The 14607-nt window shown below is 49.2% G+C and overlaps 1 protein-coding gene across 7 annotated transcripts in view; it reads left to right on the top strand.

Annotated features, from left to right (window-relative positions):
- The window catches only part of LOC135234830 (IQ motif and SEC7 domain-containing protein 1-like), a 64654-nt gene that overhangs the window by 35583 nt on the left and 14464 nt on the right, over positions 1–14607 (top strand). For all 7 annotated transcript variants that reach the window (XM_064299810.1, XM_064299807.1, XM_064299806.1 and 4 more), the window contains 5 exons: positions 8119–8389; positions 9237–9554; positions 10789–11849; positions 12329–12490; positions 14062–14184. In XM_064299810.1, the coding sequence (XP_064155880.1) occupies positions 8119–8389; positions 9237–9554; positions 10789–11849; positions 12329–12490; positions 14062–14184 (1935 nt within the window). The remainder of the gene's footprint in view (positions 1–8118; positions 8390–9236; positions 9555–10788; positions 11850–12328; positions 12491–14061; positions 14185–14607) is intronic.

Below are 14607 nucleotides of genomic sequence, written 5' to 3'. Positions count from 1 at the left end.
TTTCAGTTTTAAATTGGGAATTCAATCTAATTTTAGAGCAAATGATTCCTCGACAGCACTATTACAAAAAGCCAAGCGCGGGACATGTTCAGTGATCGAGGCTGGTTCAGGGGCAGTGTTTTTATTGACCTGATGAAGACGTGTGTCCTGGTGGATGAGAGTGGAATGAATCTCTGTTCCTGAGAAAACTGAACGAGTTTCCGCCTGTGGCTTCAAAAGGTGTGTTTCAATTTTAAAAAGCTTACGTGTGCGTACCGCAGAGCTCAGCGCTGTGACCTTGGCTGATTTGTTTTTCGTAACTTTCTAAACGATTTAGTGAATTTGATTTAAAACCACATGGATCCGCATACACACTTATACGCATACAGTTAGTGAACAGACATCTGCAAGTGTAATGCCACTTAACAGGGTATTGGGCCACTTTTTTTTTTACACGTGAATTGAAATATTTCACGCGTGAAAAGTAAATTGGTCACGGTGAGTCATTTGCATGTTCACACTTTCACGTGTCACTGACTTTTTAAAACGTCAACTGCAGTTTTCACATGTGGAAACAAAACGCGTGACCCTGACATAGCACGGGTTACCTTTTCCCGTTCTCATCAAGTGGGATTGTTTTTATAGTTCACGTGGGTTCATATATTCAGTGTTCATATGTGGGTTCATATATTCAGTGTTCATATGTGGGTTCATATATTCAGTGTTCACGTGTGTGCTCATATTCAGTGTTCACATGTGCTGGCATATTCAGTGTTCACATGTGTGTTCATATTCAGTGTTCACATGTGTGTTCATATATTCAGTGTTCACGTGTGTGTTCATATTCAGTGTTCATGTGTGTGTTCATATATTCAGTGTTCACATGTGTGTTCATATTCAGTGTTCACATGTGTGTTCATATATTCAGTGTTCACGTGTGTGTTCATATTCAGTGTTCACATGTGTGTTCATATTCAGTGTTCACATGTGTGTTCATATTCAGTGTTCATGTGTGTGTTCATATATTCAGTGTTCACATGTGCTCATATTCAGTGTTCACGTGTGTGTTCATATATTCAGTGTTCACATGTGCTCATATTCAGTGTTCACATGTGTGTTCATATTCAGTGTTCACATGTGTGTTCATATTCAGTGTTCACATGTGGTTTCTGAACATATGTGGTTTTTTAACACGTGACTTTTTCGTTAGGTATAGCCCAGACGTTGCAGGGTCTGTAGAGGCGTTTGTCATTGGCTGACACAGGTGGCTTTCAGCCACCAGTAATATGGTGGGGTAAGACATGCCAGGGTCCCTTAGAGGTCCTGCTGTGTGCAGGCCGGGGGGTGGGGGCACATGCGCCTCAGCTACAGTGTGGGTGTGGCTGGCTTTGGGGCAGGACGAGGGGTGCGATTGGTGATTCCAAATCCAGATAAAAGGGGGCGATTTCGGTTTGAAAAAGAAAGGTCAGTTGTTATCTTGGGTTACCGCCCAGATAATAGAATGTTTTTGCATTTTACACAAGGGGAATATTAGTAAATCAACAGCTACAGTCAGTCTGAGACTGTGGGGATGTGATATACCTAAATGCTTAAATAAAGTCATTTTTGCCTTCAAAAATGGCAAATGCAGCATCACTTCCAGCACACCTTCTGTGTCTTGCTGAATCTGTCGTCTTCATCACGCTCTGATTGGCTGTGCTAAACAGGGCTCACTCGATCACAGATTTATGAAGACGTTCTTAAAATAAAGACGCTACTAACCAATCAGAAACATGGAAACAATAACCAAGGCAAATGAGCTGTACTTTACATCAGTATAGCCTGAGGCAGGGCCATTACTGTGGGTTTACTGCATGCAGATGTTTGTGTGTACTGTGTGTGTGTGTGTGTGTACAGTGCATGTGTTTGTGTGTACTGTGTGTGTGTGTGTGTGTGTACAGTGCATGTGTTTGTGTGTACTGTATGTGTCTTTGTGTAGTGTGAGTGTTAAGAATTGGGTATATAGTGTGATTGGGTGACTATATTTTGGGTTTACAGTGTGCTTGAGTGTGTGCATATTTGGGTGTAGTGTGATTGGGTGTCTATATTTTGGGTGTACAGTATGCTTGGGTGTTTGCATATTTGGATGTACAGTGTGCTTGGGTGTGTGCATATTTGGGTGTAGTGTGCATTGGTGTGTGTATATTTTGATATGTAGTGTACATGTATATTATATGTACAGGATGTATGTACAGGTATGTGTATATTTGGGTGTATAACGCTCTGTGGATGCTGGTTTTCATTCCAACCACAATTTAAAGTCCAGAATTTTAGCAAGCTTTTAACTTTTCTTATTTAAGTGCTTTTCATGTTTAGAGGGATTATTTACCCTGTTAATCGGCATTATGTCAGAAATAGCTATGCATACCAGGAAGAATAAAAGTCCCATGCTCTCATTGTGCTTGTTGTGCTATATTGTGAACTTCTGCATAAAGAGAAGTTACAGAATTATTTAACCGATCATGTTAAAGACAGAGGTGAATCAATAGGCTCCTAATTGGTGAAGGTGGGGACTCGTGGCCACTAAAACTAACCATTTGATAATAAAGATAATGAAGAATTCACAGACAGAGCAAATGATAATGAGCCAAACCTGCAATGTGTTAATAAATGTAAGAAAAAATACATTTACTTGACCGTGTGTTCAGCAACCTAATTATAAGCCTGTTGATTCCCCTCAGTTGTGAATTAATTGATCAGCGTTTGATCATTTTTGTTTCCTCTTTTCATGCAGATGTTTGCAATATAGCATCATGGAACTTTTATCTCACTAGCATGCATAATAGCATAACTAGAGTAAAGTGTGCTCGAGTGTACTATATGTATATTTGGGTGTATAGTGTGCTTGGGTGTGTGCACATTTGGGTATGTGTATATTTGGGTGTATAGTGTGCTTGGATGTGTGTATATTTGGGTATGTGTATATTTGGGTGTATATTGTGCTTGGGTATGTGTTTATTTGAGTGTGTGCATATTTGGGTGTATAGTGTGTTTGGGTGTGTGTATATTTTGTAACGACAGGTGAAATCACTGGCAACAGGACTCAATCGCACAACTCAGAGACAGAATTCTTGATCCAAAAACAGTCTTTACTTGTAAAGGTTCGGTACACAGGGAGTCAGTCAGATGATCAGGCAAACAAATCCAGCAAGGAGAAGACAAAAGCGAGGTCCAGGGAAACAATGCAGAGAATCAAAAACACCAGGAGAACAAGACACTAGGAAAAAGGCTGGAACACTTGATACAGAGAGCAAAGACAAACTGAGAGAGGGGAACACACAGACTAAATACACCAGGAAGATAACGAGGGACAGGTGAAACTAATCGGGGCGCGGTAGGCAATCACACAGGCGGGAAAAACACAAGGGCAGGAAGTGAAGTATCTGAAACGAGACAAGGAGGTGAGTATTTCAAAATAAAACAGGAAACGATGAATGAATGACAAGGACGTGAGTATTTCAAAATAAATGGTGAAACGATGACTGACATAAAACAATGAAAAACATAGCCTAAGGAGCAGGGCGGGACATCACATATTTGGGTGTACAGTATATTTGGGTGTATATTGTGCTTGGGTGTGTATATATTTTGGTGTATAGTGTGCTTGGGTGTGTATATATTTGGGTATGTGTATATGTGGGTGTATAGTGGATTTGGGTATGTGTATATTTGTGTGTGTGTGTATATGGGTGTATAGTGTGCTCAGGTGTGTGTATATTTGGGTGTGGTATGTTTGGGTGTGTGCAGATTCTGGTGTATAGTATTGGGTATGTGTATATTTTGGCATGTGAATATTTGGGTGTATAGAATGCTTGGGTATGTGTATATTTGGGTGTATAGTGTGCTTGGGGGTGTGTATATATTTGGGTGTATAGTGTGCGTGGGGGTGTATATATTTTGGTGTATAGTGATTTTTGGTGAAATGTGTATATGCATTTCTCTCCCTTTCTTGTTTGTCCTTTCTTAATTTCAGTCACTTAAATTCACTAGAAACCATGGTTACATTGCAACAGAGCGATGGAGAGGAAGAGAGTGGAAAGGATACAAAAGTTAAAATAGGATGGAGTGAGAGAAAGAGAGACTTATCTTTCCATCAAAAGATCACCTGTATGTTACACTGTGGTATTTATAGATTAGCCTGTTTAAACCTACGGAGAATTAGTTCAGTAGCAGCGTGTTTTATAAGTGGTTTTAGTGGATGTGCTGATTACTGACATTGCATCTGTAAGCCTGTGAGCTTGTACAATTGATAGTGCCAGTGAAATGTGTGTGAGCAGTTTTAACACTTCAGACTGACAGCAGGAGCAGAGTCCTTATTTGATGACACCGGACACAAAATGGATGATATTCATTGCTACGTGAAGAGCTTGAGAAGTTGATTCGCGGAATATGACTCTTATTCCTGACAAAGTGGGTTAGTGCCCACTAGTCCTTGGCCTTCTAGTTTCCTTGGCCTTTTTAAGTTTTCTTGATGACCTTTGTATGACCTCTGCTTCAAGTTTTAGGGCAGCAGTGTAGTATAATGGGTAAGGAGTTGGTCTTGTAACCTAAAGGTTGAAGGTTCGAGTCCCCGCTAGGACACTGCTATTGTACCCTTGAGTAAGGTACTTAACCTGCATTGCTCCAGTATATATCCAGCTGTATATATGGATACAATGTAAGTCGCCCTGGATAAGAACATCTGCTAAATGCCTGTAATGTAAGTTTGTTTTTATCAGACTTAGGTTTGGGGTCAGTGCAGTGTGAGGTCAGTGCTGTGTAACTTTGTGGGTGTCATTTGTGAATAAATCAGTGTTCAGTTGCTATTCCTGATTAATCACGAAGTCTTGAAGGCAGAATTCCATTTTCAGGTGAAGATTCAAACATTATCTGCCAGTGCTCAAGTAAATGATGTCCACGCTAGCCACACTTGTTGGGTTAATAATTGTACAGCTGCCGTGACACGTTTTGCCTGAAACAAAGGTAAGATTAGTTAGCGAGTTGAGAATGAAGAATATCTGGGAACCGTTTGACCAACTGAGACCACTACCGTTGAATCATCCTGCTGAAAACTCCAGCATAATCCAGCCTACACTGGTCAAGCTGGTTTTAGCTGGTCGGCCAGCTGTTCACCAGCTGACCAGCCTATAGTCAGCTTGTCCACCAGTATGACCACCAGCTTATTCTACCCGCTTAACCAGCTTTGTCCAGCTAGAGACCAGCTTTGACCAGCCACAGAACAGCTATGACCATCCGGACGTGTTGAAAACTCTGTTTAAACCGTGTTAAACCAGTTTAAAATCTCGGCTAGTCTTTGTCCATGGCCTCGCCAAACAAAAACAAAACTTTTCTCAATTTCATGTTTGACACAAACATATCCAAAATAATGTGAAACTCCATTAGCAATGTAGCAATCTACATCAGTGTTTTGACTATTGTGGGCAACAATTTCCTTCCGAGCATTTTACTTCTTTCCCTGTAACAGAAAGTAAAGGCAACATAACTGAAATGAAGTAATAACATTCTCTGGCCATTTGTGGACAGATCTTTGATAACAAACCGCACGCCAGGCCAGGCTTGATAAATGATACTTGTACCACATCCTGTCGGCAGGCAGGCTTGACATATCAATTCAAACTGACAATTTTCAAACAAAGCCTTTGCAGTGGATTCAAACCGAGGATGCAATGGATACTGCAAACCTGTGAGTTGAAAACATATTTGGTGAAAAAAAATCAATATTAATGAAAACACAGCACTAACCCAGACCTCATACAGCACTGACCCCAAATACACAACACTGACCCCAAACTTTGCACAAAACTGGCCCCATACCTCATAGGTTTGCTGTATGCAGTATGAGGTTTTGGGGTCAGTGCTGTGTGCTTGGGGTCAGTGCTGTATGAGGTTTTGGGTCAGTGCTGTATGAGGTTTGGGGTCAATGCTGTATGAGGTTTGGGTTCAGTGCTGCATGAGGTTTGCGGTCAGTGCTGTATGAGGTTTGGTCAGTGCTGTGTGTTTGGTCTCAGTGCTGTATGAGGTTTGGGGTCAGTGCTGTATGAGGTTTGGTCAGTGCTGTGTGTTTGGGGTCAGTGCTGTATGAGGTTTGGTCAGTGCTGTGTGTTTGGGGTCAGTGCTGTATGAGGTTTGGGGTCAGTGCTGTGTGTGTGAGGGTGTTATTGCTGCTGTATGATGCAGTGTGGGGGTGTTATTACTGTTGTATGAGGTAGTGTGAGAATCACAGAGCAGTGTTGAGTGAAATCACAGAGCAGTGCTGAGTGCAGTGTGCTCAGGGCTTGGCTATAGCACCTGCCATTGGAGTCCTTAGTTAGCGAGTCTGTGTCATGAGTGGATACATTCGCACTGCAGTCTGTTTTATAGATTCCTCTTAAAAGGGAGAGTCTTAAAGAGAAGGGTGTAAGCACAATGACTGTGCATTACCATAGCAACACTGTCGTTTAACACGGCAGATCAAAAGGATGGTGCGGTTACCGAAATTGAGGCTGCACTATGGGATGTCAGCTGCTCTCAGGCTGACTAAGAGACGGAGGCGGGGTCGGGGGAGAGATAGAGAGTGGGAGATAGAGAGGGCTTCCTTTAGCTCAAACACAGGGCCCCAGTGTGCTGTGTCCTGGCTGGACACTGTGGAATAACTGAACAGGAGACGTGATTCACTTGCACTGCTACAGAGGCGGTAGGGTTGTGTGTGCGCGTATGTGCGTGCCTGTATGTGTCCGGGTGTTTGTCAGTTGTACATGCGCGCATATGTATGAATGTGTGTGTGTTTAGGTTTGTGTGTGTGTGTGTCTGTGTGTGAGAGATAGATTGCTTATATTTATGTAAAACACATTGGGTTGCCTCTGTATGAAGTGTGCTATAGAAATAAATGTTGGTTGATTGATTGATTGATTGTTCTATGTATGTTTATATGAGCTTTAGGTGTATGTGTGTGGGTTTGTTTGAAGTGTGTTTGTATTAGAATGTGTGTGTGTGTGTATGCATGTGTGTGTGTGTGTGTGTGTGTTGTGTGAGAGTGTATATAAGAGAGTGTGTTTGCAGAAGGTGTGTGTGTGTTTGTGTGAGAGTTTGCTTATGTATGTGTTTCTATATGAAGTGTAGCTGTATGTTAGTGTTTGTGGTTTTGTATTGGAATGTGTGTGTGTGTTAGTGTGTGTGGGTTTGTATTGAAATGTGTGTGTGTGTGTGTGTGTATGTGGGTTTGTATTGCAGTGTATGTGTGTGTGTTTGTGTGTGTGTGTTTGTATTGGAATGTGTGTGTATGTGTGTGTGTGTTTGTATTGGACGTGTGTGTGTGTGTGTGTGTGTGTATTGGAGTGTGTGTGTGTGTATGTGTGTGTGTGTGTATTGGAGTGTGTGTGTGTGTGTGTGTGTTTGTATTGGAGTGTGTGTGTGTGTGTGTGTGTGTGTGTGTGTGTATTGGAGTGTGTGTGTGTGTGTGTATTGGAATGTGTGTGTGTGTGTGTGTGTGTGTGTGTTGGAGTGTGTGTGTGTATGTGGTGGGGTGGAGCTGGAGTGTGTGATCTGCTGGGATCGAGTGATGCTCATAGTCATGTGATTCCAGTGTGACTCATAGCATGTGTCTTGGCTGAAGCTGTCACCTCCCTCGTCCCACCGCACGTGCCCCCTCCCCCAGCCACGGCTCGGTCTCACCTACCACCGCAGCCCCGGTTACATTTATACTTCAGCCGTAACTGTGACGGTTGTGATGTCATAGCACATGATTCAATTTCCCGAGTGGAAGAAAAAAAATGGATGTGATCACGAGGCAATGTGCCTGACGGTGTGCAGATCTGCTTTTTACAAAATGGCCGCCCGCTCCTCTCACACACACGCTTCTAATTCGGTGTGCAATTCTCTTCAGTCAGTGATCACAGCCTGTGACACGAAGACAATTAGCAGTTAAAGGTGGACCTGTTAATAGGATCACAAAAAAGAATTGGTTGGAAATTGAAGGCACAGGATTGTGTCCCTTAACGCATCTAAAAGTATTTCATTAAAGTAAAGAAGTTCGTGGTGAAGATGAAGATTCATATTCTCACTCTGTGACTCTCTGTGACCGACGCCACCCCCCCTCCCCCCCTTCCTTTCTCCGCCCCTCAGTGTGGACACGGAGGCCGGAAGTTTTTCGGACAGTCCCTGCAGCCAGGCCCCCTACCTCCGAAGTGCAGACCCCCACCGGGATGGCGGTGGCCCCCCGGGGTCCCGCGGCCCCCCTGTGGCCCCACCCAGCCCGGCCAGCCTGGCGTGGGCCCAGCGCACGCGGAACCAGCCCGCTAGCCTGGCGCTACGCAAACAGGAGGAGGAGGAGAACAAGCGCTGCAAAGCCCTCTCGGACAGCTATGAGCTCTCCACCGACATGCAGGATAAGAAGGTACCGTCTCCCCACACTCATCTAACCCACCGTTCATCTAACCCGAACCCTAACCCCAACCCTAACCCTAACAGGGCATCCCTACAGTCTGCTCACTCTACCTGAAGGCCCTACAGCAGGGGCGCACAGCAAGGGCCAAGCCATTTCAGGATTTTGTGTGAACATTTGCCAACGTTTATTTAATTAGCCCAATCACATCTTGATCTGACGTGTGTATAAGCACCAGCTACAGCCGCAGGCTGCAAGTGTATCCCAGAGATTTTACTGAGCCCGAGTGCAGGAGTGAAGCAGCGTAGTTTATAGAGCTGTCGGAAAACGATATCTATGCCAATCGGTTGGAACAAAAACCAGCACGCAGATCGGCCCTCCAGGACTGGAGTTGTGCACCCCTGCCCTACAGAATGATTTAGGTTGCCACGTCTATGTTCAGGATAGATTTGGTTGCCATGTCTATGTTCTGGCTAGATTTGGCTGCCATGCACCATATTTATGATCTTGATTTTACCTGATTTTGCTTTTATTTCGATATGTTTTCTGTCTTTAACTTTGTGTAATTGACTTGCTGCTTCCTGTCTTGGCTCTTGAAAAAGAAATTTTTAATCAAAGTGACCCTACCCTGGTTAAATGAAGGCCAAATAGACATAAATAAATAATATTAGGCTCTCGGAGATAACGGACAGCGGGTGGTAGTGACATCACGGTGCGTTTACAGGAGAGGCGGTGGCCTTTCCTTCGTCTGTAGCCTCTCCCTCTTTTCCCGTCCTGTCCGTCACGCGTAACCCCCTCCCCCTTTCGCCGCCCGCCGCTCACGCGCGACTCCTTGCCCCCCGCCCCGCGTGCCGTGCAGGTGGAGATGCTGGAGAGGAAGTACGGCGGCTACTTCCTGAGCCGGCGGGCGGCGCGCACCATCCAGACGGCCTTCCGGCAGTACCGCATGAACAAGAACTTCGAGCGCCTGCGCAGCTCGGCGTCGGAGAGCCGCATGACGCGCCGCATCATCCTGTCCAGCATGCGGCTGCAGCACTCCTTCGACGAGCGGCAGCCGCACTACGCGCTCGCCCAGGGCGCCGGCGGCGCGCAGGGCCTGGACCCCGCCTCCCCCCCCAACCCGCAGGGCGACCCGCCCGAGCACTACCCCCGCCTGGAGGACTCCTTCTCTAAACAGGTGAGGCGGCCGGCGGGCGGCCTGCGCTCTTTCAGCTCTGCTGCCACTGTGCGGTCTGTAGGAGTGTGTGTGGTTAGTGTGTGGTCTGTGTTGTTTTACCTGTGCAGGTGAGTGTGTGGTCACTGTGTGGTCAGTAGGAGTGTGTGGTTAGTGTGTGGCCTGCGTTCTTTTAGCTCTGCTGGTGTGGGCGCGGTCACTGTGCGGTCTGTAGGAGTGTGTGGGTAGTGTGTGGTCTGTGTTGTTTTACCTGTGCAGGTGCAGGTGAGCGTGTGGTCACTGTGCGGTCTGTAGGAGCAGGGAGTGTGTGGTTTGTGGGTGGTCTGTGTTGTTTACTTGCGGTGTGGTCTGCGGTCAGTGGAGTCGTAGGAGTGTGTGGTGTGGTGGTCTGTGTTGTTTTACCTGTGCAGGTGTTGGTCCATGTGTGGTCTGTGGAGTAAGGATTGTGTGGTTTGGAGTCTGTGGTTGTCCCATGAAATTGGCACTGTGTGACGTTAGAGCAGATGGAGTGTTTTCCGTTCAGTTCTGTCTGTTTTTTTCACTGGACACATTGTCAGCTGTTTCTGTAGGGATGGTTTTTTGTGGTTATGATGTGTGGCCTGTAGTCTGTACTGTGTGCATATAGGTCGTACACTGGCTAACAGAGTCCCTGTGTTGTGTGTGGTCGTGTGCTTACTACCAGAGTTCCAGTGTCTGCGAGTTTGTATTGGTCAGCTACCTGGCTGTCCCATAATTGGTCATGTAGGTCAGTGTGCTTATACACAAGTCCTCCCTGTGTTGTCATGTAGGTCAACATGCTACACAGAGTCCCCTGTGGTGTCATTAGGTTCAGTGTGCTTACTTACCAAGTTGTGTGTGCATGTAGGTCAGTAATGCTACACAGAGTCCCCCCTGTGTGTGTCATGTAGGTCAGTGTGCTTACTACACAGAGTCCACCCTGTGTGTGTCATGTAGGTCAGTGTGCTTACTACACAGAGTCCCCCCTGTGTGTGTCATGTAGGTCAGTGTGCTTACTACACAGAGTCCCCCCTGTGTGTGTCATGTAGGTCAGTGTGCTTACTACACAGAGTCCACCCTGTGTGTGTCATATAGGTCAGTACACTGGCTACACAGAGTCCCCCCTGTGTGTGTCATGTAGGTCAGTGTGCTTACTACACAGAGTCCCCCCTGTGTGTGTCATGTAGGTCAGTCCTGTAGGTCAGTGTGCTGCTTACACAGAGTGTGTGTGTGTTTTCAGGTGAAGTCTTTGGCCGACTCCATGGATGAGTCGCTCACCTGTGTGGCGGCCCAGGACTCCCAGGAGGGGGGCGGTGACGCGGGGGTCCTGAGCGGGGTGGAGAGCGACGATTTCGGGGAGTGCGTGTGGAGCAACAGCAGCAACCCCTCGTCCCGCAGGGGAGGCGGGGACCGGGAGAGGGGCGGGGGGCGGGGCCTGGGGGCGCACGGCGACAGCACGGCCACCTCCTACAGCGACGTGACGCTCTACATGGACGACGGCCTGCCCTGCTCGCCCCTCTCGCTGGACCGGGCCCCCAGCAGCACCGACACCGAGTACTGGGGCCCCGGGGGCGCGGGGGGCGGCCGCGAGGACAGCCGCGACACCGAGGGCGGGGGCAGCAGCAACAGCCGGCGGAGCACCCCGTGCACGGAGTGCCGGGACTACCGGCTGCGGGCGGCGCACCTGCCGCTGCTCACCATCGAGCCGCCCAGCGACAGCTCGGTGGACATGAGCGACCGCTCGGACCGCGGCTCCCTCAGCCGGCCCCTGGCCTACGAGCAGGAGGGGGGCGGCGGCGGCGGTGGCGGCTCGCCCCAGAGCGCCGTCAAGCACGCCCCCGCCACGGCCCAGGGGCAGGCCCGCCCCATCGGCCGGCCCCTCCCCTCCCCCGTCCCCGCCCACATCCCGCACCACGTCCACCACCACCACCACCCCCACCACCACCACCACCACCCCATGCACCACCACCAGTACTCCGACACGCCGTCCTCTTCCTCCTCCCCGCACCCGCAGCCCCCGCCCACCCCGCTCTCCTCCTCCTCCTCTGCCGCCCCGGCCCCCGGCAGCCTGGACCAGCCCTGCTGCTCGGACGGGGACAACGACTCGCTCAACTCCACCACCAACTCCAACGACACCATCAACTGCAGCTCGTCCTCGCGGGACAGCCTGCGGGACCCGCTGCCCCCCCTGGGCAAGCAGACCTACCAGCGGGAGAGCCGCCACAGCTGGGACTCGCCCGCCTTCAACAACGACGTCGTCCAGAGGAGGCAGTACCGCATCGGGCTCAACCTCTTCAACAAGTGAGGGAGCTGGGCGGGGTGGGGCAGGGCAGGTCGGGATAGGCCGGGTAGGGTGGGGTTTGGGCGGGGTGGGGCAGGGCAGGGCGGGGCAATGGAGGGCAGGCCAGGGTGGGGCAGCGCAGGGTGGGGCAGGGCAGGGCAGGGCAGGCCAAGGCGGGGTTGAGGTTGGGGTGAGGGGGCAGTAGGAGCCCAGCAAGTCAGGTGTGGGAGATTATCTACCCTCAAAGCCAAGTGTTTCCCATTGGGTCTCCATTGGGCTCTATTAGAGTTTCACTGACACTGTGCAGTCCCTGGACAGTGACAAGCATTCTGTCTCTCTTCAGTTGCGTTCGGTTTGCTTTGTTGCATCTTTCAATACAAACATAGATATTGTGATGCCGTTTTCATGATCTTTGTGTTTGTTTATAAAAATGATTTTAAAAAATAAAATAAAATAAACATCTCTAAATGTCTCTCTCCCTCTCTCTCTCCCCCTGCAGGAAGCCGGAGAAGGGGATCCAGTACCTGATCGAGCGGGGCTTCGTGTCGGACACGCCCGTGGGCGTGGCCCGCTTCATGCTGGAGCGGAAGGGCCTGAGCCGCATGATGATCGGAGAGTTCCTGGGCTGCCGACAGAAGCAGTTCAACAAGGACGTGCTGGAGTGAGTGAGAGAGAGGAGTGGAGAGAGGGATGGAGAGAGTGAGAGAGAGGATGGAGAGAGGGATGGAGAGAGGAGTGGAGAGAGGGATAGAGAGAGTGAGTGAGAGAGTGGATGGAGTGAGTGAGAGAGGATGGAGAGAGGAGTGGAGAGGGATGGAGTGAGTGAGAGGGAGTGCAGAGGGATGGAGAGAGTGGAGGGGGTGGAGTGAGGAGGATGATGAGAGAGAGGAGTGGAGAGAGGGATAGAGAGAGTGAGAGAGAGGGATGAAGTGAGGAGTGGAGTGAGTGAGAGAGAGGAGTGCAGAGAGGGGTGGAGTGAGTGAGAGAGAGGATGGAGAGAGGAGTGGAGTGAGTGAGAGAGAGGAGTGCAGAGAGGGATGGAGAGAGTGTGAGAGAGGGATGGAGTGGGGAGTGGAGTTAGTGAGAGAGGAGTGGAGAGAGGGATGAGTGAGTGAGAGAGGAGTGGAGGGAGGGATGGAGTGAGGAGTCAAGTGAGAGAGAGAGGAGTGCAGAGAGGGATGGAGAGAGAGAGAGGAGTGGAGAGAGGGATGGAGTGAGAGAGAGAGGATGGAGAGAGGGTTGGAGAGAGGAGTGGAGAGAGGGATAGAGAGAGTGAGTGAGAGAGTGGATGGAGTGAGTGAGAGAGAGGATGGAGAGAGGAGTGGAGAGAGGGATGGAGTGAGTGAGAGGGGAGTGCAGAGAGGGATGGAGAGAGTGAGAGAGAGGGGTGGAGTGAGGAGTGGAGTGAGTGAGAGAGAGGAGTGCAGAGAGGGGTGGAGTGAGTGAGAGAGAGGATGGAGTGAGGAGTGGAGTGAGTGAGAGAGAGGAGTGGAGAGAGGGATGAGAGAGTGGAGAGAGGATGGAGTGGGAGTGGAGTTAGTGGAGGGAGTGAGAGAGGGATGAGTGATGAGAGAGGAGTGGAGGGGATGGAGTGAGGAAGTGAGAGAGAGAGAGGAGGAGTGGAGAGAGAGAGATGGAGTGAGTGAGAGAGAGTAGTGGAGAGAGGGATGAAGAGGATGGGGAGAGTGAGAGAGAGGGATGGAGTGAGGAGTGGAGTGAGAGAGAGAGTGAGGAGGAGGAGTGAGAGGAGTGAGAGAGGTGGGAGTGAGGGAGAGTGAGTGGAGAGAGAGAGAAAATGATGATGAGGAGAGAGAGGAATGGGAGTGCAGGGAGATGAGAGGAATGAGCAGGGGACGTATGGTGGTTTAGTCAGATCAGATAACGCATGTCTGTGTCTCTCGCTCTCTGTCCCTCTCTCTTTCTGCTCTCCCTCCTTCTCCTCCACCTCCTTTATGCAGCTGAATGAATGAGAGCACAATATTTTCAGTATGTGATAGAGCCTTTCATCCGGTTCTCTCCTTTAATAAGAGATATTTGCATAAGAGGGAACTCATACTTCAGAAATGTGCAGACATCTTTTGAAATCACATTTCATTGGTGCGATTAGATTTGTCTCCTTTCTTGGTACTTGACACCCCTCTGTTCAGGATTTGAAAGTTTTTTTTTCCGTCTTTCTTTCTTCCTGAACCCTCCCCCCTTCACCCCTCCCTCCCTGCTCCCTCGCTCCCGCAGCTGTGTGCTGGATGAGATGGACTTCTCAGGGATGGATCTGGACGACGCTCTGAGGAAGTTTCAGGCCCAGATTAAAGTCCAAGGGGAGGCCCAGAAAGTGGAGAGACTCGTTGAGGCCTTCAGGTGTGTGTGCGTGTGCGTGTGCGTGTGCGTGTGCGTGTGTGTGTGTGCGTGTGCAGTGTTGTGTGGTGTGCGTGGCGTGTGGTGTGTGTGTGTGCGTGTGGTGTGTGTGTGCGTGTGCGTGTGCTGTGTGTGTGTGCGTGTCGTGTGTGTGCGTGTGTGTGGTGTGTGGTGCGTGTGGTGTGTGTGTGTGCGTGGTGTGCGTGTGTGGTGTGTGTGTGTGCGTGTCGTGTGCGTGTGTGCGTGTGTGTCGTGTGTGTGCGTGCGTGCGTGTGTGCGGTGTGCGTGTGCGGTGTGTGTGTGTGTGTGTGTGCGCGTGCGTGCTGGTGTCTGCGGCTGCGCTGTGCGTGTGCGTGTGCGTGCATATGTGTGTGTGTGATATATATACATACACATGTGAATGTACAATGTGATAGCCTTCATGGA

This window comes from Anguilla rostrata, chromosome 11 (genome assembly GCF_018555375.3).
Source record: "Anguilla rostrata isolate EN2019 chromosome 11, ASM1855537v3, whole genome shotgun sequence".
Taxonomy (NCBI): domain Eukaryota; kingdom Metazoa; phylum Chordata; class Actinopteri; order Anguilliformes; family Anguillidae; genus Anguilla; species Anguilla rostrata.
The sequence above is the reverse complement of the archived record's forward strand: the minus strand, read 5'-3'. Positions and strand labels throughout refer to the sequence as shown.